At 42.1% G+C, this 20769-nt stretch overlaps 1 protein-coding gene and 1 long non-coding RNA gene across 2 annotated transcripts; one reads left to right on the top strand and one right to left on the bottom strand.

Annotated features, from left to right (window-relative positions):
* Positions 1-4412: 4412 nt before the first annotated feature.
* Positions 4413-5551, top strand: LOC118299284. The gene is made up of 2 exons (XR_004789820.1): positions 4413-4481; positions 4566-5551. It is a non-coding gene; the product is annotated as an uncharacterized LOC118299284 (long non-coding RNA).
* Positions 5552-14582: 9031 nt separating this feature from the next.
* On the bottom strand, positions 14583-19930 carry LOC118299261 (gap junction delta-2 protein-like). Its single transcript, XM_035622840.2, has 2 exons — positions 19843-19930; positions 14583-15694 (listed from the first exon to the last, which is right to left on the bottom strand). Exons 1-2 carry the CDS (start codon positions 19928-19930, stop codon positions 14583-14585), a joined length of 1200 nt encoding a protein of 399 aa, XP_035478733.2.
* Between the last annotated feature and the right edge of the window lie 839 nt (positions 19931-20769).

The raw sequence follows: 20769 nt of genomic DNA, 5'->3' as shown, positions 1-20769 counted from the left end.
ACACTCAGGGGTTTCTCTCAATGACGTGCTTCTCACAGGCCCCGACCTCAACAACTCGCTTCTTGGACTCCTGTTACGTTTCCGGAAAGAAAAGGTAGCTGTCTTGGAAGATATACAGCATATTTTTCACTGCTTCCTGGTGTGAGAGGACCACAGAAACTACCTCAGATTCCTGTGGTATAGGGACAATGATGAGACAAATTAAGTCATAGACTGGCAACAGCCTGTCTCCTGCCATAGCCATTTATGGGCTTAGAAGAGCTATCAGAGAGGGCACCCAAGAACATGGGGAAGACACAGTCGACTTTTTTTAGCGTCACTTTTATGTCGACGATGGCCTTTATATACGTATATTTTGAAATATGATCTCTTTTTCTAGTTCCTGTCAGAACTCTTGCTGCAGCATTTTGGATAGACTTGCCTTTCACAGGCTTATTAGGGCATAATAAGAGTAATGAATTACAGTAGTCCAGTCTAGAAGTGACAAATGCATGGACTAGTTTTTCAGCATCCCTTTGAGATGGGATGTTTCTTATGTTCTTGCTATTGCACAGGTGAAAGAAGGCTGTCCTAGAGGCTTATTTTATGTGTGAGTCAAAAGACTCCTGGTCAAATATAACTCCAAGGTTCCTCAGAGTTGAGCTGGAGGCTAAGGTAATGCCATCCAAGGTAACTATATGCTCAGATAGTATTTCTTCTTGAGGTGTTTAGGGCCGAGTACAATGACCTCGGTTTTGTCAGAATTTAGAAGTAAAAAATTATAAGTCATCCAGGCCTTTATGTCTTTAAGACAGCCCTGAAGTTTGTCTACCTGATTTGTTTCATCTGGCTTCACAGATAAATACAGCTATGTGTAAATGTGTGGCATTTGAAATTTATGTGATGTTTTCTTATAAAATTGCTTAAGGAAGCATTTATAAAGTGAAAAGTATCGGTCCCAGCACAGAAGCTTATGGAACTCCATGGCAAACTTTTGTATGAATGGAAGATTTGTTCTTAATGTTAACAAACTGAAATCTATTAGATAGGTAAGACTTAAACCATTCAAGTGCTGTTCCTTTAATACCAATAATGTGTTCAAGTCTCTAGAATAGAATTTTGTGATCAATAGTATCAAATGCAGCACTAAGATCTAATAGGACGAGAATAGAATATATCCACCCTCTGAGGCCATAAGAAGGTCGTTGGAAACCTTCAGCAGTGCTGTTTCTGTACTATGATTATCATCCCCCACGATGTCACCTCATACCACCACCTGATCACCAGACCCCCTCCCCCACCTCAGCAGGAGCCCAGGCCTCCCCAAAACCTCCCACCTCTGAGACCCCCTTCCCCCCCTCGACACCTCTCTCCGTTATTCAGAGAGACCTAGCAGGCTATTTAAGAGACAGAACCCCTGCAAAGCAGCCGGACCAGACTCTGTCTCTCCCTCCACCTTGAGAAACCGTGCCAATCAGCTATCTCTGGTGTTCACAGACATTTTTAACACCTCACTGGAGACATGCCATGTACCAGCCTGCTTCAAGACCTCCACAATCATTCCTGTCCCCCAAAAAACAAGGCCCACAGGACTTATTGACTACAGACCCGTTGTCTTGACCTCTGTGGTAATGAAGTCCTTTGAGCGCTTTGTCCTGTCTCATCTCAAAGTCATCACTGACCCACTCCTGGACCCCCTGCATTTCGCCCACAGAGCCAACAGGTCTGTGGACGATGCTCTTAACATGGCTCTTCACTCCATCCTCCAACATCTGGACACTGCAGGAACCTATGCCAGGATCTTGTTTGTTGATTTCAGATCCGCGTTTAACACAATAATCCTGGTTCTTCTACATGACAAGCTCTCCCAGCTGCACGTGCCCAACCCCACCTGCAGATGGATCATCAACTTCCTGTCTGACAGGAAGCAGCACGTGAAGCTGGGGAAGCACGTCTCCAACTCTTTGACAGTCAACACTGGCTCCCCTCAAGGCTGCGTGCTTTCTCCACTTCTCTTCTCCCTGTATACCAACAGCTACTCCTCCATCTCCATCTGGTACGCTGCTGCTACTGCAAAGTACAAAAGCAGACTGCAGTGTATCATCCGCTGTGCTGAGAAGGTGATTGGCTGCAACCCGCCGTGCGCAATCACTTCTGCCCTTCTGCCGTCACCCTCATCAACATGGCCCGGGACCCCCACTGACATTCCCCCCTTCCCCATGGACATTACACATTATATTAACGTAATCCACCACAAACACATTTAACCATCTGTGACCCCGATATTTATTGTAAATTTATTGTAAATAGTGTTTATTTTATTTTATTTTACTCTTTATTATTTTCTAATTGTGTGTATATATGTTGACTGCTACATACACCTTAAAAACACCAAAAATTATTCCTCGTATGTAACATGTCACCTACCTGGCAATAAAACTGATTCTGATTCTGATGATGTTTTCTAATTCTTCAAGCAGATTAGTCCTTTGTAAATAGTTAAATAACTGGTTAGCAACTGATTTTTCATGGATTTTAGAGATAAAGGGAAGTTTGATATGGGTCTATAGTTAGCTAAGATATCTGGGGTTAGAGTCATCTTTTAAAGCAGAGATTTAATTCCTGCCACCTTAAAGGTTCTGAGGCAACTGTGTTGGACATTGTGTCTGTGCTATTAGTGGGAAAAAGCTGATTAATTGTTTCTCTGATGGTAATCTCATCTCATCTTCAACCGCTTATCCGGGGTCGGGTCGCGGGGGCAGCAGCTTCAGTAGGGGGCCCCAAACTTTCCTTTCCCAGGCCACATTAACCAGCTCTGACTGGGGGATCCCGAGGCGTTCCTAGGCCAGTTTGGAGATATAATCTCTCCACCTAGTCCTGGGTCTACCCCGAGGTCTCTTCCCAGCTGGACGTGCCTGGAACACGTGCCCAGGGGGGCATCCTTACCAGATGCCCAAACCACCTCAACTGGCTCCTTTCTACGCAAAGGAGCAGCGGCTCTACTCCGAGTTCCTCACGGATGACTGAGCTTCTCACCTTATCTCTAAGGGAGACGCCAGCCACCTTTCTAAGGAAACCCATTTCGGCCGCTTGTACTCGCGATCTCGTTTTTTCAGTCACGACCCATCCTTCATGACCATAGGTGAGGGTAGGAACAAAGATTGACCGGTAGATCGAGAGCTTTGCCTTCCGGCTCAGCTCCCTTTTTGTCACAACGGTGCGGCAAAGCGAGTGCAATACCGCCCTCGCTGCTCCAATTCTCCGGCCAATCTCATGCTCCATTGTCCCCTCACTCGCAAACAAGACCCCCGAGGTACTTAAACTCTTCTCTGATGGTAATAATCTTATTAGTAAAGAAGCTTGTGAAATCATTGCTACTAAGAGTTGGAGGAATAGACTGTTCAGTGGAGCTTTTACTCTCTGTCAGCCTGGCTACACTGCTGAAGAGGAACCTCGGGACATTTTTATTAGTTTTTATTATTATTATTAGTGAAGAGTAATATGTGGTTCTGGCATTCGTGAGGGCTTTCTTATATGTAATAAAACTATTTTTCCAGTCTATGTGAGAATCATCTGGATTATTGGAATTCCACTTCCTGTCTAACCTACATCACGTAGGTATCATCACATCTGTTTTAAAGCACGTGTCTGTGCATTAAACCATTAGCTGTCCTCTGTTTAACTATCTTCTTTTTCAGAGGGGCGACAGTGTCAACTGTGGTACTGCTGAGACTGCTCTACTATCAACAAGATAGTCAATTTGTGATTGAATATTTTACTTGAATTTACTTACAGAGTTTTCTGAAAGACACCTGCTGTCATAGAACTTTTCTCCTAATTCAGTGTAGTCAATAATTGAGAATTCAAATGTGACTTAGAAGTGATCGAACAGAGGTTTTCGAGGAAATATTATTTGATTTTAAATTTCTATGCCATATGTCAGAACGAGGTCGAGGGTGTGATTATTACAGTGAGTGGGTATATTTACATGTTGAACGAAATCAATTGAGTCAATTTGTGAAATTAAGGCAGAACTAAGACTGTTATTTGCAACATCCACATGAATATTGAAATCACCCACTATGATGTTTTTTTTTACCTGTGCTGAGCACTAACTCAGATAAAAATTCTGAAAATTCAGATAGAAATTCAGAATAAGCACCTTTGACCGATAATGTCAGCTTTGGATTCCAGGTGGTGGGGCAGAGATTGATAGAATGCTATGGGTCAGACGAAATAATAATATAAAAACGCTCTGTTGGAAAGAATTTGAAGAATTTCCCAAGATCACAAATGTAGCCTGTGGGACCAGTAAAGGAATGGGGGATAGCTTACTTCCTCTTGCATGACACTAATTAGTCAGCTGTTGCTTGCAACAGGCACATATATAGGCACCTTGGGTCCTTGGAGCATTGCTTACCTGGCTGCAAAGTTAGCAGTGTTTGTTTGTGTGGCAGTGGTGTGAGTGTTTGGAACAGTGCGGAGTGTCGTCGTGGAAAGGGGTATGTCTTTTTAAATGTTTGATTGTCCCGACATTTGTTTTAACAATTGTTCATGGTAAATTAAGTGGTTTTCCTTTCTGCTAGTTCTGCAGCTAGGGTTGGGCAGCCACACTCGGAGTTGTGCGAGTGAGCTGCGGAAGTGTTTGGACACGCCGTGCTCATTCATTGTGACGGAGTGACTTACAGTATGCTGGCTGCCGCAATGTTTTATATAACATTGTTTTGTCTTTCTTGTTTTGTAATTTGATGTTTATCTGTTCATTCAGTAATCCACTGGGTAACAGGGTGAGGGTAATATACCCCGGGATAAACGCCTGGACTTTTAGGAACGGTTAGGATCACTCCCCCGGGTATGTTTAAAAGGTGCAGTTCTTTGTTTTTATGTATGTGGTAGAGCAATTTATATGCAAATTCTGAGTGAACATGTTTACCATCCCTGATGTTTTTGACGTGAAGCTCTAACACGTGTGTGTATGTTAAATATGTTAAACTGTGAGATTTATCATGTTTGTGTCCTTTACAAACTGCAACAGTTGCTACCCTATTGCTAGCTGCTGTTCTCTCTACCATTATTAAAGTGTTCATTTAGATATCCTGTATGGGTGATTCTCTGATATTTTAAGACTGAAATTCCCTCTAGCCTCACCTAAACTAGATTCCAGTTTTGGTGACGAATGAGCCATGTACTAGGGGGGTTTCTTTTCTCTTTGTTGTTGTTTTTTGTTTTGTCTTGTTTATTTTGTTTTGTAATTGGTCAGCCTTGGTGCTGGTTGGGTCAGGGTCTTTTGGGAGGCTAATTAGGAGCGGGTTTCCTCAAAGTGTGTTCTGGAGAGTGGAGAAAAAAAGAGTGCAGTGCCTCTGAATTTCTAGCGTGGAGTGTTTTGTTTTCCTGAATTACAGGCTTGCAGTGATTGAAGTGGTTTTGTATTTTTTTCACGTGTGATACAGAAACCTTAGCTTCCCATACTGAAACTCAAGTCTCAGATGACCCTTCCAATCCAAGGCTGAGTGTTTATGTTGACCAACCTATCTACTGCCTCATAAAAATAAATAAAGATTGTATTTTCATATTTTTATTAGTGCTGTCAACATTTAAAAAATTTACGCATTTTGTTTACTTCCTGTGGCCGGTGAAGACGTCTGCCGTATAACCGTTAGCCATTCTGGCTAAAGATGGATACAGACAAGGAAGGAGTTTAAGGCGTTTAAAGTACGTTTTGTCACGAAAACACACGGGAGAAGTGACACAGGGAAATATGCGATACACACGCGAAACAGGAATTGTTTGTCACTTTCATGATGGACGTCAAAAAGAAAAGAGACAGGAAGTAGTTTGAGCGGACGCTCTCTGTGTTAAACAGAGGGAGAGAAATAACTTGAAGGGTTAATGTGGTTCTGCATTAAAGTCAGCTCGAGGTTACGCTCATCATCAGTTGCAGTGAAAATGCTCAACATGACAGGAAAAAAGACTGCATATAGTCTGCATGATGATTTTTTTCAGAAACACGGAAAAGGCAGACAATATAAGTGAAGAGTGTTGTTGTGGTTTCCAGGTTGACACACTCACTGCCTGTCACATCACAGCTCACACAGGAGGTGATTCCCTGACGTATCCAGATATTTATCTGATAGATATCTGGACACGTCGGCGAGGCCTTGATGGTTTTATTGGAAATCTGTAGTTCACAGGAGAGAATCTGTGCTCAAAGTTAAAAAGATGCTAATAAACAGTAGTATTTGGACTTCAATACTTCCTTTGTGTTAAATCCATCATTTTACATTTAAATATCCATAAAAATTTTTGGAGAAAAAAAAATTGATTAGTCACGATGACTCAAGATTTTCTTTAATCGATTGACAGCACTAATTTTTATAAATCTGCATCTGTGCATTTATTTCGGGACACCACAGAAACAAGGACAACCAGAAGCTCCGGGAGCTAGGAGACTTATTGCTAGAGCCTGAGACAGCATTGAAAGATTGTTTCTTACCTGGACTGTCTTACCTTAACACACCTCGTGGAGTCAACCCCATCGCTCAAAAGCTCCCCTACAACCTTTTGGAGAATATTTGTGAAGTTCATCTGAGACCAAGCCAAAACACGAAATGACCCCAGCTTTGCAGAACTCACCATGGCTGGGTCAATGAGGACAGAAAAACCTCTGAAGTACATCAAACCACCCGTGTTCACCAGGAAGACTGAAGTTTCAGGTGGAGGTGAATACAAGCACAGTAATATGGAGAGAAGGGTTGAGGATCAAGATAGACTGTGTCCAATACACAATAAGCCCCATCCTGTAAGAAAATGTTGTGGCTTCCACAGCAACACCTTGGTTGAAAGAAAAGCTTACCTCAAAGAGAAACATCTCGTCACCACACGAAAGACAATGACACCCATCTGCACATTACCCAGGGCCAGCATTATGGAAACCAGTCCGCTATTAGGAAAGATCAAGGGGAGGAGCAACAGGAGGATGAGACTCCAGAGGTAATGTCAAAGTGCACATAAGACTGAAGGGACTCATTTGGCTCACGATCATTCTCTAAAATATGTTTGGTCAAAGTCTACCCTGCTGGTCAAAGAGGCCATTGGTGGATAAAATCCCACCTTTTGATCCCGAAGCAGCCATTTTCCTCGGCAGAGACATACTATGTGTATATAAAGTGCATAAACAGTACAACGGACCCAACAATGCACCCTATGCTAACAAACTTGTCCTCATCTGGAGATGTATGTCTGGGGGGAGCCCACAAGCCAAATACCATCAATGTCTACAGAACCAATGTTCCAGCCAACCCTCTCAAAAACTGGTTTTCAGGTCCAGCTTTTCTTACAAAATGTGAGAAAGAAGAATTTGAACAGCCAGAGACAGATGTCGAAGTTCGCCCTCAAGTTTCCACCTACGCTACTAAAGATACAGTTGATTTCTTGGATCACATCACGTTTGAAAGATTCTCCAATTGGAAATCACTTACCAGTACAACAGCCAGCCTTCTCCAAAATATCAGACTGTAGCCAAAAAAAAGGATGAACTTCTTCAAGCAAGACTCGTGATCCTGAAAAGTGCACAACAAAACTCCTTCCAAGAGGAAATAAAAAACATTTCTAAAAATTTAGTCCACTCAAGAGTTTGATCCCATTATCGACGACAATGGTTTGCTGAGAGTCGGAGGCATTTATCATCAGCAGACATGTCTTGGTAAGCATCCTGTCATTCTCCCCAAGAACCATCATGTTTCCACTCTGCTGGTAAGACACTTACATGAACAGGTTCCTCACCAAGCAGTCCAGTTTGGACAGCTGGACTGTGGATTCAAGGAAGTGAGGGGTTGGTGTTGGGTGTACTACACAAATGTATGAACTGCAAAAGACTAAGAGGAAAGTGAGAAGAGCAAAAAATGTCTGGTCTACCTGTAGACAGACTTACCCTGGATCCTCTGTTCACTCACGTTGGTCTTGATGTCTTTGGGTCCTGGACCATCACAACCCGCAGTACCACAGTAGGCCAAGTGTAAAACAATTGCTGGGCAGTCTTGTTTACCTGTCTGTGTACAAGAGCTGTGCATATTGGGGTTAAAGAGAGCATGTCAACCTCCAGTTTCATTAAAACTGGAGGTTGAGGAGATTCACTATCAGGGGGCCTATGAGACTACTGTGTTCTGATAGAGGCACTGATTTTATTGGAGCTTGCAAAGAACTGCAGATAGAGCCAGAGTTCAAAATTTAATCTACAAGACAAGGGCTGCACCTGGTTGTTAAACCCACCACACTCCCCTCACTGTCAGGTTTAGGCAGGAAGCAGGACCCAAATGCAGAGGTGCATTTTAAGTAATGATTTAATAAATATAAAACAAAACAAATTTACAAAGTAAAACAAAAACCAAAATCAACTAAGGTTGTCCACAACATGTAGCAAAAAGTAGTCCGAACTAAAACACTGGAGCCAGGGGCAAAATCACAGGAACAGACCGGGAGAATAACAGGAACAGACCGGGGAAAATAGCAGACAAACCAACAAAGACAAAGGGAAGCACAGAGACTAAATAGACACAAGGTAGGCGGGGCAAATTGAACACAGGTGAGACACATTAGGAACAGGCGCAGACAATCACAGGGGCAGGAGACACAGGAAAAACAAGATAACAGAAACAAGACACGGGAAAGAAGGTGAAGCGACACAAGGAACGGGACTTAAAAATAAAACAGGAAACAACAAGGGATCAAGAAAATAATACAACCGATACACAAGAAAAAGTACAACAAGGGGAATAATAAAATGAACAAACTATAGAGTCCTCTATAACTTAATAGTTCATGATCCTTGTGGATCATGACACTCACATGGGTGGTGTATGGGAGAGGATGATCAGTGTAGCTTGTTGCATTTTGGATGCTACGATGTTCAAGGATAACTGTCGTCATCCCAATGAGGTACTTGTGACACTCATGGCAGAAGTCATGGCAATTATGAACCCGAGACCCCTAGTTCCAGTCTTATGATCCTGATATGCCAGCTGTCTTCACACCTGCGATGCTGCTCACTCAGAAGATTGACCCAGTATCTGCTCCACAAGGGTACATGGATCTCTATAAGGAAAACAATGGTGGCAAGTCCGAGCCCTTGCTGAAACATTCTGGAGATACTGGAGGCAAGAATACTTGCCGACCCTTCAGTCTCGCAAGAAGTGTAATTCGGACAGATCAAACCTGCAAAGAGGCGATGTTGTACTCGTCAAAGACACTCAAGTTAAGAGGAATGAGTGGTCCATGGGTACTATTGTGGAAACCATTATCAGCCGTGATGGCAGAGTTCGGAAAAGTGGTGTAAAGAATGCAGACAGAGTACTCCTAAGGTGTACCTGTTTCAGAAGTTGTACTGTTCCTCAGTAAAGAGACATAGTGGTCAAGGTTTCCCAAAAATTGACGAGACTGTGGCGGCCCACCATAGACTCATAAACCGAAAATATTTGTGCAACAATGTAGTCTAATGTGTGTGAGAGGGGGAAGAGTCTGGGAGTGATTAGTCAACTGTGGGCGTCACGTCAACTATACTCGTCAGTGTGTCTTTTTAGGAATTCAAGTTGTCAGTCCCTACAATTTCCAACAATTAGATTCCAGAGAGGCCACACGTGATCAGTGATCTCCACCACCTCCCGCCTGGATTGCAAATGCGGGTTTCCCGCCTCCCCTTCCATGTTCTCTTGCACCCGTGGTCTGCCTCCGGGCTGGCCCTGGTGCAGTTTAACCCGAACGGCGCAATCTTTTATACCTTTCACCGTCTGTGGCCCCGTCCAGACCCGACATCTCAGTGTGCCCCACTCCTCGCCTCCACTCCAAGCGTTGCAGCGGCGAGGGCTTGTCGGTGCGCTTGCGGAGGAATTACAGAACAGCAGCGATGTGTGGGGTGGTGCTTAAATATCATAATTTCACTTATTAAGTATGCATTGAGGGTCAAAGGTGTGTACACACTACCCAACTATTTACATGAAAACCTATGGAAATCCACCACATGGCGGAAAAAAGTGGCCTATAGGCAGATTGGGAAAATGACTTGGCAGAAAAAGAAATTCTATTTTTATTTATTTTTTGCATTAATCCCTGCTAACGTCTCACTCAAGAATGGCAAAACTAACCATTGACCCCTTTTCCTCATTCAATTTAATTAAATAAAATATTTATTTTTTTGCATTAATCCCTGCTAACGTCTCACTCAACAATAGCAAAACTAACCATTGACCCCTTTTCCTCATTCAATTCAATGAAATAAAATAGTCACATTGTGAACTTAAAAGGAAACAGCAGATTCTTATTTTAAGAACAAGGATCCAGGATTTTAAAAAATCACTTTCTTTAACATTGCAACACAGGGCATTAAAAAGTTTTAGTTTTGTTTCTCATTAGTGTTTGTATGTTGTGAATGAATGCTGTTCTATGTTTAATTTGGTTTGTCTTTTCATCAACCTATCACATTTCTCTGCCATTGTTTTGTTGGCTTTGCTAAAAGCCTTGATTTAATTTAAGGGGACTGTTGAGCCTTGGCGGAGGTATGCACTCTACTCAGTGCCATTCTATTTATTATTTAGAATCTACCAGTTGTAATAATAGTATTGATGGTAGTGGTTGGTGTTGTAATTGATTCACTGGCATCAATAGTATTATTCAAAAAATGTTAAACTTAATATTGGAAAGTTTGGTTTTGAATCTGTAGGGAGTGTAATTCTGAATATGTTTTTTCAGACCCTTTTCTTGATATATGAAGTTTGAATTTTCATCAGAAATAATTAGAAAATCACTCAATAATGTATTTACTTTAGTAGTTGTTGAAGATGTATCATGTTGAAACCACAGTCTGTGTCCTGCAGACTTCTACTGCCACCTGCTGGACAAATCCTAAGTCTTACATGCATTGGTCCAAACTGAAGTCACATTGTCAAAAGTCCTCAGACAGTGAAACAGAAGTCTCTGTGGACCAAACTATGAATAATTTTTCATTGCTTTCACACAAAATGCATTCACTGACCACATTTTCCAAAAACTCTTCTCTCCCTCTGACTCCACTAACTGCAAAAAACTATACTATATATTTGCAGCACATTTTTCAAATGCTAACGCACTGTTCTTTCAAAGATGTGAAAACACATTCAAAACACATTCAGAATGATTGAAAAGTTAATGCATTTCTGCAGCAAACACATTAAAATAGATAGAAAATCTTTGCAGAACATGTACAATAAAATGAAATAATAATCATTCCAAACAGCTGATTGCAAATTCAGCTGAAAACCTAACTAGGTGTTTTTAGTCTTGTTACCAAACAGAGAAAAGCGGACGGAATAAGAGGGATTTTGTTTGTAAACACGGATCCTGGAATAAAGGTTTGGGAAAAGAAGAGGGGCAGGGAGAGAGAGGATGGGTGGAGGACAAAGGAGAAAAAGACCAAGAGCGTTGACGACAACTGTTGTCACCCCCAATGAGGTACTTGTGATACTCATTGCAGAAGTCATGGCAATTATGAACCCGAGACCACTAGTTCCAGTCTTATGATCCTGATATGCCAGCTGTCTTCACACCTGCGATGCTGCTCACTCAGAAGATTGACCCAGTATCTGCTCCACAAGGGTACATGGATCTCTATAAGGAAAACAATGGCGGCAAGTCCGAGGCCTTGCTGAAACATTCTGGAGACGCTGGAGGCAAGAATACTTGCCGACTCTTCAGTCTCGCAAGAAGTGTAATTCGGACAGATCAAACCTGCAAACAGGCGATGTGGTACTCGTCAAAGACACTCAAGTTAAGAGGAATGAGTTGTCCATGGGTACTATTGTGGAAACCATTATCAGCCGTGATGGCAGAGTTCGGAAAGTTGGTGTAAAGAATGCAGACAGAGTACTCCTAAGGTGTACCTGTTTCAGAAGTTGTACTGTTCCTCAGTAAAAAGACATAGTGGTTCTCAGTCCCTACAATTTCCGTCAATTAGATTCCAGAGAGGCTTGTTACCAAGTCTTGTTACCAAACAGAGAAAAAGGGACGGAATAAGAGGGATTTTGTTTGTAAAGATGGATCCTCGAATAAAGGTTGTGGGAAAAGAAGAGTGAGGATGGGTGGAGAACATGATGAGACCTTTTGGCCATATGCAATTCAATTTTCAATTCAATTTTATTTGTATAGCCCCAAATCACAACATACGTATCTTATTTCAAGGCACTTTACATGGTGTACAATATTACAGAAATGTCAACAGTTCCCACAATGAGCAACCGTGGAGAGAAAAAAAACATTTTACTCTTCAGCAGAACCGGATTCAGTTGTTTGCAGCCTTCAGCCTTGAAATGCGTTTTTTGTAATCATTATTGCAGCCCTGGATTTTTAGGATTTGGAATTTTGCACAAGAAAATTACTATATGCAAGGATAGAGAAAATATAAAGGATACTGAAGCAAGTTCTGATTCTTTCTCCTTACATAAACTTTAGTACAGACTAAAAAACCTCAAACTTCAAAGATAAAAGTTCATCATTTATGTGTTGCTCCCTGTGTTTTTAAGTCTGTGTGTTGTGACTGACAGTGTTTGTTTTCTGAGTGAGAAGTGTTGCCAGTGGTCTGGTCGAACAAGCGATTTCGGGTGAGATTAATTGTTTGGCCCAGATACATGTTGGTGATGCTGTATGAAGAGTTTTGAAAAAGTGTCTTCGATATTGAACAATGCTTGTTAGAAAATAAGATGTTGTAATTAGTGAGTCAATAAAATACTATTCACATTACAGACTGCAAAAAGGCCCTCGACAGACCATATATAATATGAACTGTGGGGTCCAAAAGACCACGTTTCCATTCATTCTAAGTGGTTGAGCAAATTTCTGTATTTTGAGCGAGAATTATTTCTCCTTTCCCTCCTATGTGGTGACTATGCACCTCAGGGAATGACTTAACATACATGTACTTTCCCAGAGAGCTAGAGAAGGTGACATTCGAGATGAGGTTCATACAACCAGGTTGGGTTTGAACAAAACCATCTGGACTCTCCAGAAACACATTTGTCTGAGGTGGCCCCTCTTATCATAGATTTCTAATTTCAATCTGTTTGATATATTTTATCATAGAAGAGGCCTTCAAAATCACTGGAGAAAACACTGGAAGATGGTTGAGAGCAATTAAAGGAGCTTAGAGCGTCAAACATTTTTGCTCTTCTCTGCTCTGCCCCATCCCAAATCAGAGCCAAAAAATCTAAAGTGCAAGTGTAGCGCACCACCCACAGGAATAACTGTGTCATAGCATAAAAAAAAATACCTTACATGTAAATGTATCTGATAGTCCAACTACACACAGTATATTTAATTTAATTAAATTGTAAAAATTGCCATACACACACACACACAAACACACACATACACATATATCCTCCTAAAAACACATCAGATCTTGATAAACAAAACATTATTCAAGTTGAAAATCTTCACTGATGTACATTGTATAATTTATTGAGAACAAAATGACGTAACAATGGTCAAAGGAAAACCAAAAACATTAACCCATCAATGGCTGGATTCAAAATCACACTGAAAATCTAAATTAAAAAAAATCACAGGCTGATCCAACTTGCTTGAATTTTAACACGGCAACTCATAATGTCACTCAGTAGTGTGTATGGCCCCTCAGTCCCTGTATGCAGACCTGACAATGTCTGGGCATGCTCCTGATTAGTCGATGATGTGGATCAGGTCATCAGTGAGCTCCTGGACAGTCTGTGGTGCTTCCTGGCAGTGTTGGATGCACCAATAGATAATGTCCCATGGGTGCTCAATTGGATTTAGGTCAGGGTAACGAGAGGGCCAGTCAATGGCATCAATGACTTTGTCAACCAGGAACTGCCTACACACTCTGGCCACAAGTGGCTGATCATTGTCCTGCACCAGGAGGAACCCAGGGCCCACCGCACCAGTATAAGATCTGACAATCGCTCTGAGGATTTCATCCCGTACCTAACAGCAGTCAGGGTACAGTTGGCTATGACGTGGAGGTCTGTGAGACCCTCCAAGGACATGCTTCCACACATTAACTACTTCTCTCTGTTTTGGCACCAGACTGTTGAACAGTATATATTCATCTTAAAGAGGCAGTAAGATTTTGGAGAGAGCTTATCTCTCTTTGTTGTTGTTGTTATTTTACTGCTCAGGGTGGGACACGAACCCCCGAGACCTCGGGTACGGGAGTCTGATGCACTAACCACTAGGCCAAATCCAAAAAAGCCCTTTTAACAGTTAAATCAACATTTCAGGGGGGGCAATATAAGGTTCAGTGAAGCCATATGACATCATGGGTACGCTGAAGTTGATTCGTACTTCAGGCCAATGGTATGCTTGGAGGTTGAAAATCAGGAAGTTCAACAGGGAAAATCTCCACGTCCGGTTGTGTGGAACGTGGGGCTTAGGCTTTTGGCACATTAACAAACCTAGAGAGACCTGTAACATCGTCAGACAGTTTAATTATGACCCCTACATTTTTTGTTAAAATTCTGTTTCCCAAACATTGATTTATCGATTTGTATGAACAGGGCGGAAGTGTTATCACAATTATAATGGCACTACAGTAAATTGTTTCCATCTCATAGCCAAGACTTCTTAGCACGTCCCAGCCTGGCCATGTTGGCCAGCTCGACCTTCACTTTGTCTCTGCTCTCTGGACTTCTCTTGGAGGTGCATTCCACAGTTGAGTCCGTCTCAAAAGATATAGATGGGGTGTGTGTAAGCAGAACTCCAGTCTTCTCTGGGGCCATGGTTGCTGGGGTCTGCAGAACAAACTGGCCCCTCAGAGAATGCCTGAGCTGCAGCAAGAGGGGGTTGTGGTTTAAGTACAGTTTGACAGTGTCCCTCTCCTGACAGCAGGTTGAGCAAGCTGAGCAGAGGATGCGAAAAATGTAGACCCAGCCCAAGTAGTGGAGCTCTGCAATGTTGAGCACAAAGCAGCCCAGGCTGATGCTGAACATGAAGTTAAGGAAGATGGTCTTCTCAGTGGCACGTGATACAAAGCAGTCTGTACGAGTAGGACAAGGGTAGGTTTCACAGCGGTACAGATGAGGCACCTCAAATCCAAAGAGGAAATACTGGCCCACCAAGAAGGTGATCTCCATGACAGATCGTAGCAACACATGAAGGATGTAGATGAGCAGAACTTGGTTGGACTGCTGGGTGGGGTCCTCTCCAACTTCACCATTATCTTCTTGCAGAAAGCTTTGCTCTACTTCATCCCTCTCCCTCACGTCCCATTCCTCAGTGTAATGAGGACAGTAGGTGGGCATGCCAACCATCAGGGCGTCCATGCCATCATTTCCCATGTGACCACATCTCTGTCTGAGAGGTCTCTGGGCTCCCACCTGAACTCTTCGGCCATCCAGCTTCTCATCCTTGGCAATCTTATGCAGAACAAAAACTATATAGAAGATGGATGGGGTGGAGACCAGCACAATTTGGAAAACCCAGAATCGTAGATGTGAAACAGGAGCAAAGGTGTCATAACAAACGTTGCTACACCCAGGCTGCTGAGTGTTACAGGTGAACTTGGACTGCTCATCACTGTAGACGTCATCACCCACCAAGGCCACCAGCAGGATACGGAAAATGAGCAGCATAGTTAGCCAGATCTTTCCTATCACTGTAGAGTGGTTCTGGACCTCAGACAGAAATCGACCAAGTATAGACCAGTCACCCATGGCTTTACCTTAAAGAGAAAGTGTTATTAACAATAGGACTAGTTAAGGAATGAGGTCTCTTTTCAGTGGCTCTCAAATGTTTTCTGGTGTGTTTGGGAGCAGACACAGGTTCACAGTTTGAGCAACAAATGGTAGATTGAACAGTTATCAACCATCAACTGTTTTGGGGAAACAATTAAAACATTTTTTAACAACATTGTCTGGAACATTAATTTATGATTAAAGCTTTAAATGGGGAAAAAGTCACCAATGTTGAATCAGGATCAACTAAACTTTGCAGTAGTTTCTTGAAGACGTGTCACCTCTCATCCAGGAAGCTTCTTCAGTTGTACTGTAAAGCCCCTTTCACACTGGCCAAAAAACATGTTTAAACCCGCTAACACCCGACGTTTTCTGCAGTGTGAAAACGTATAATCAGCATTCAGCCCCGGGTCAAATGACTGCAATAGACCCGGGTAATAATCGGCTTCACCTCCAATCGGCATTGATGTGAACGTCACGCCCGGGTGAATGCGCTAATTTGCGCGATGACGGAGGCAATGAAGGCTTGACTCCTCCGTCAGTAACTGCTGTTACCTCACCCGCTCGCAGCCTCCGTACTGTAGTAAAGAGACCTCTCGCATGCAGCTAGCTTGCTTAGCCTAGCTTTGGCTCGTTGGAGGTAACAACTAACACAATCCAGATCATCAATTAGGTTTAGAACGGGGCACTTTATTTCAACCCTTCGGCCGACATACACAGCCTCATCAGACGGTCTCTCATTACACAGTGGCCATAAACTGTCGGTAACATGGATGATGTGCGGAGCCCATTCTATGTGGCTTCTCTCATACACACACTCTTCAAAACCCATATGGCCACCTGCTTAAAGGGCCAGGCTTGGCGCGTAACACTGCGCTGAGTTTGTAAACTTTGAAAGAGTGACAAGTATAAGATATAAGGTAAAGTTGATCACCGGCTCCCTGGCTACCATGCTTTCTGTTGTTTACTACACTGATCTGCTTCTTTGTTTTATGGCGCGCACTACTCTCTACCGCCATCTATGGCCGCCAACTGTTGGCTATTATCAGACCCTGGTATGCTAGCAGTGTGAAAGTGGCCAATTGCCGGTTAAACGCGGGTCGACCCGCGTTTAAAAAACTAACAGGTCTACAGGGTAATTTTGGTGTGAAAGAGGTATAACTATGTTGTGTTGAATCCCAGGTTTTAACCTCTTTGGAGTGAGGGCAGTGCTTGTTGATACTCCAGAGTGTTTCAAAGATCATAGTTGAAACAGTTTTAACGAGGGTCGTTAGAGTCGTTGAGTCACCTTTGTCCACACCGTTGTTGTCACAAGTAGTTAAGTTGGTTTTTAAGGTAGAGACACACCAACACGACGTCAAGCAACTCAGATCGACAAAGACCGCCTTCTGTGTTTGCTCTTGTTGCATATGTCTGGCCATGTCAGGCAAACAAAATTGTACCCAGAACACACTACCAAGACTACATCCAACAGCCAACTAGCTTGTATGTTCTGCGCCTGCTTGAGAGGAAATAACTCTCCATACCAGCAGGGGGCAGTAGTTTGTATTCGTCATTCAGAAAGGGAAACTGAAAAACCCAACTAGTGATGTTCTGTCGACCGAACACCATACATCGTAAACAAAGCAATCTCGCCTACCATTCTCATAGCACTCGAGAAACAAACAACCATGTTGACCCTGATTGACAGATACTGTAGATGAATATGAATTGGCTGCAAGCCAAACTCTTTAAATAGTCTTTAGGGTGTGTAGCCTCTTGACCTCCTCGTTTGCTTTCTTTTGTACTTCCATTTATTTCTCGTGCTGATTTGCTTAATCTGAACAGAATATCAGAGTGAAAAGCAGCTTTTTGAGGAGAATAGATGGCCAACAATTTCGAAGGTGAGGAACATACCGCCACAATTTGGATTATCGACACTCATAGACGTTCTGGCAATTTCAGACAGCCAACCGTCGGTTTGGTGTGTCCCGGCCTTTAGTCTCCTGGGAAGGGATCAACGGACAGCATTGTAAGTGGGAGAAAGATGGTGTCTCAGGTCTCCTCTTCTGTTGAGAGAAGGCTACTCTATTTTAACAAAGATGGCTTCCTTCACTTCTCCTTCAAACCATCTGTCTTCCTTGTCCAAAATAGTGTGTTGCTTGTCCTTTAAATGTAGATAGACTGCTTAATCCTGCCCTGAAGAGCTGTCTCCCCTGTGTTGAGCCATGTGTTTGTTGAATGGTTGTTTAGTTTCTCCAATATACAGGTCGGCACATTCCTCGCTGCATTGGACTGCGTATACTAGATTGCTTTTCTGTGTGTGGTGCGCGGTCCTTTGTTGACACTGATTTACATATTTTGGACAGGCAAGACAGATGGTTTTAAACAGGAGGGAAGTAATCAACACCTGTGTGGACAATGGTGACTCCACCCACTCTAATGACTCTCATTATGACAGTTTCAATGGCAGTCATTCAAACAGTCTAGAGCATCAACAAGCACTGCCCACACTCCACAGAGGTTAAATAGTTGGGATTCACCCATAGACTGTATATAAACATGGACGTAGCTTCCATGACGTCACCCATTGGTTTCTGCAGGCCGGTTTTGAAGCCCAAAGTGGGCGGTTCGGCAGCGGCTCAGCCGTCGCTATGTTGGCAGGGATCGACTCCGGGTAGCCGGGTAGGCTAATCCAAATATGGACATAGAGGTGGGCCGAATGCAGGCCGGTCGCTGAAACGTCATCACCTACGTCGAAGCGTCCCAGTTAGCTGAGGCTAAGGAGCTAAGCTAATAAGCTAGGCTAAGTGCGAGCCGGCTAGCCGCGCCCCCGAGGCTGCACCGGGACGTTACTGACTGCGGTAACGTGAGCTCCAGTACCAGTCGTCCCAGCCAACGTTACATGTGGGAGTAACACTGGAACAATGTTTGAAATAAATATTTGTTACTGAAATTATAAATCTTAAAAATTACGTTTTTTTTATTTGTAATAGTGGTAGTTTGCACCACTATAATTTGATTCTAATAAATTTCAAAATTAGAAATGGGATTGAGTCTTGGTTAGAACTGAAGAAGCCTCTTGGATGAGGGTGAAACGTCTCCCACAAGTTCAGTTGCTCCTGATTCAACACCCTCATGGATAACTATGACAAATGAATTATAATCTCTATAGACATAAATAGTGACATGATCAATATTGTTTGTGTTTATTTGCTCAGATTAAAGTTCTCTACACATGGTTTCGTAGTTCTCAAATCAAAAAATGCTTTTCCTAACATTATACATTTGTATAACTATATACAATTTACTGATGATTTACTTCATCAGCATGCTAACTGTGTTAATCATTGCACGCAAATTATTGTACTCAACCATCATCAACATTATAACAATAATAAGTTTTGGTAATCGGATACTGTCATAATACCACAAGAACTGATTGGATGAATCTTCAATAAAGATTCAGTTTGTAACATGTAGTTACTTACTGAATCTTGGTAGATTCACTGATGTGTAGGTTACAGGGTCAACTCCTCAGTCATCATTTTTTGCACACATTTACACCACAGAGGGGGAAATAGTCATACTTCAATACCACAGTTACTGTCTCACAGCAGGGACATGTCGGGGTAGCACCGTTTTTGTGTGCTTCAATGTTTGGGCAAATATCACAGAAAATGTTTTGATAGCGTTTGGTTGGCCGTGGGAGGATTTATGTATTTCCTAATTTATGTACATTTATTGGATTTACATTTATTTTAACTGCACTGTCAATTCTTTATTTTCCATTTTTCATCACAATCACATATAAGGTACCCACTGTGATCAGTGAACATACTATACCAACATAAGATTGACATTTACAGTGAGAAAAACCGTGGACAGAAACTGCTTAAACTGTGGGGTTATCATGAAATAAGTGTATTGAGTCAGCTGTCACTGGATAACTGTACATACCTTTATAAGTCTCAATTTGGGAATGACAGACAAAACACAATATTTTGTCCTTTTTCACACTGACTGTAACAGTGATAAAGAAAATTATTTTTTGGTAGCGGTGATGAACTTGTTGATGAAGTTAAATGGTAAACTGACTGCAATTGCATAGCACTTTTCTAGTATTCATTCCCATTCAAACATTGCTGCTGTATACCTGCTTCTATTTCTATCACTTTCATAAACTGCCAGCACAGCCATTCAAGCCAGCAGTGTTTCAGTATCTTGCCCAAGGTCACTTCCATGCTGACTGGAGGAAGTTGGGATTGAACCACCAACTTTCTGGTTAGTGGATGACCCTTTATCTCCTGAGTTACAGCCGTCCAAGTGAAGTTATCACCTGCCTTTTGCACCATAAATTAAATATTCTGCTGCTCAGAAAAAAACAGTGTGGCAGTTGCTCTTGCAGCAGTGTTTTAGCATGTCCTGAACCTATGGCATGTTATAGTCATTCAATAAATACATATAATGATGATAAATTGATGATGAATATAATCTGCATGATGAGATCAAAGTTAAGGTCAGACACTGTGATAAACCTCATTTCCCCCAATAACTAATCAGATGGAAGTTAAATGTTTAGGTAGCTACAAACCAAACTCGGTTCATCCTAAAACTCTGAGGTGTTTTTTTCCCCAAATTACTCCGTTATGGAATTTAATCGATAGTTATTGCAGCTCCTACTGAGTTTCAGTTTTATAAATACGATCATAGACCATTCTTCACTTTGACATGTATTAAATCCTGCTGGAAAAGTGTGTTAATATATGGTAATACTCTATAATACAGCATATTGTTGTGTGAGTAAAGGGCAGCATATTGTTGGTACCTTATTTATACAGTGAAATTACACTATAAATTGAGGTTTGCATTATAAAGTTTGACCTAATTTTTTGTATTTCTTGAGCCTAAACATTTTGAATTTGGATATAAATCTAACATATATTGGTAAGTGCCTTTTCAAAATGTATACGTGTATAACTTTATGTTCAACACTGCACCTCAGTTTGAATTCGTGAAAGATTACTGAGGACATGTCCCTTGTTTCTTCATGAAGCAGTAATACTACCACGCACAAATAAAT

The sequence above is a fragment of the Scophthalmus maximus genome, chromosome 11, assembly GCF_022379125.1.
Source record: "Scophthalmus maximus strain ysfricsl-2021 chromosome 11, ASM2237912v1, whole genome shotgun sequence".
Taxonomy (NCBI): domain Eukaryota; kingdom Metazoa; phylum Chordata; class Actinopteri; order Pleuronectiformes; family Scophthalmidae; genus Scophthalmus; species Scophthalmus maximus.
This window is presented reverse-complemented; position numbering and strand designations above follow the sequence as displayed.

Coding starts and splice junctions, on each gene's coding strand:
- LOC118299261 (XM_035622840.2), bottom strand. CDS start 19,930: ATGGAAGTGACCTTGGGCAAGATACTGAAACACTGCTGGCTTGAATGG. Junction 15,695..19,842: donor AGTGATAGAAATAGAAGCAG/GTATACAGCAGC, acceptor TTTCTCTTTAAG/GTAAAGCCATGGGTGACTGG.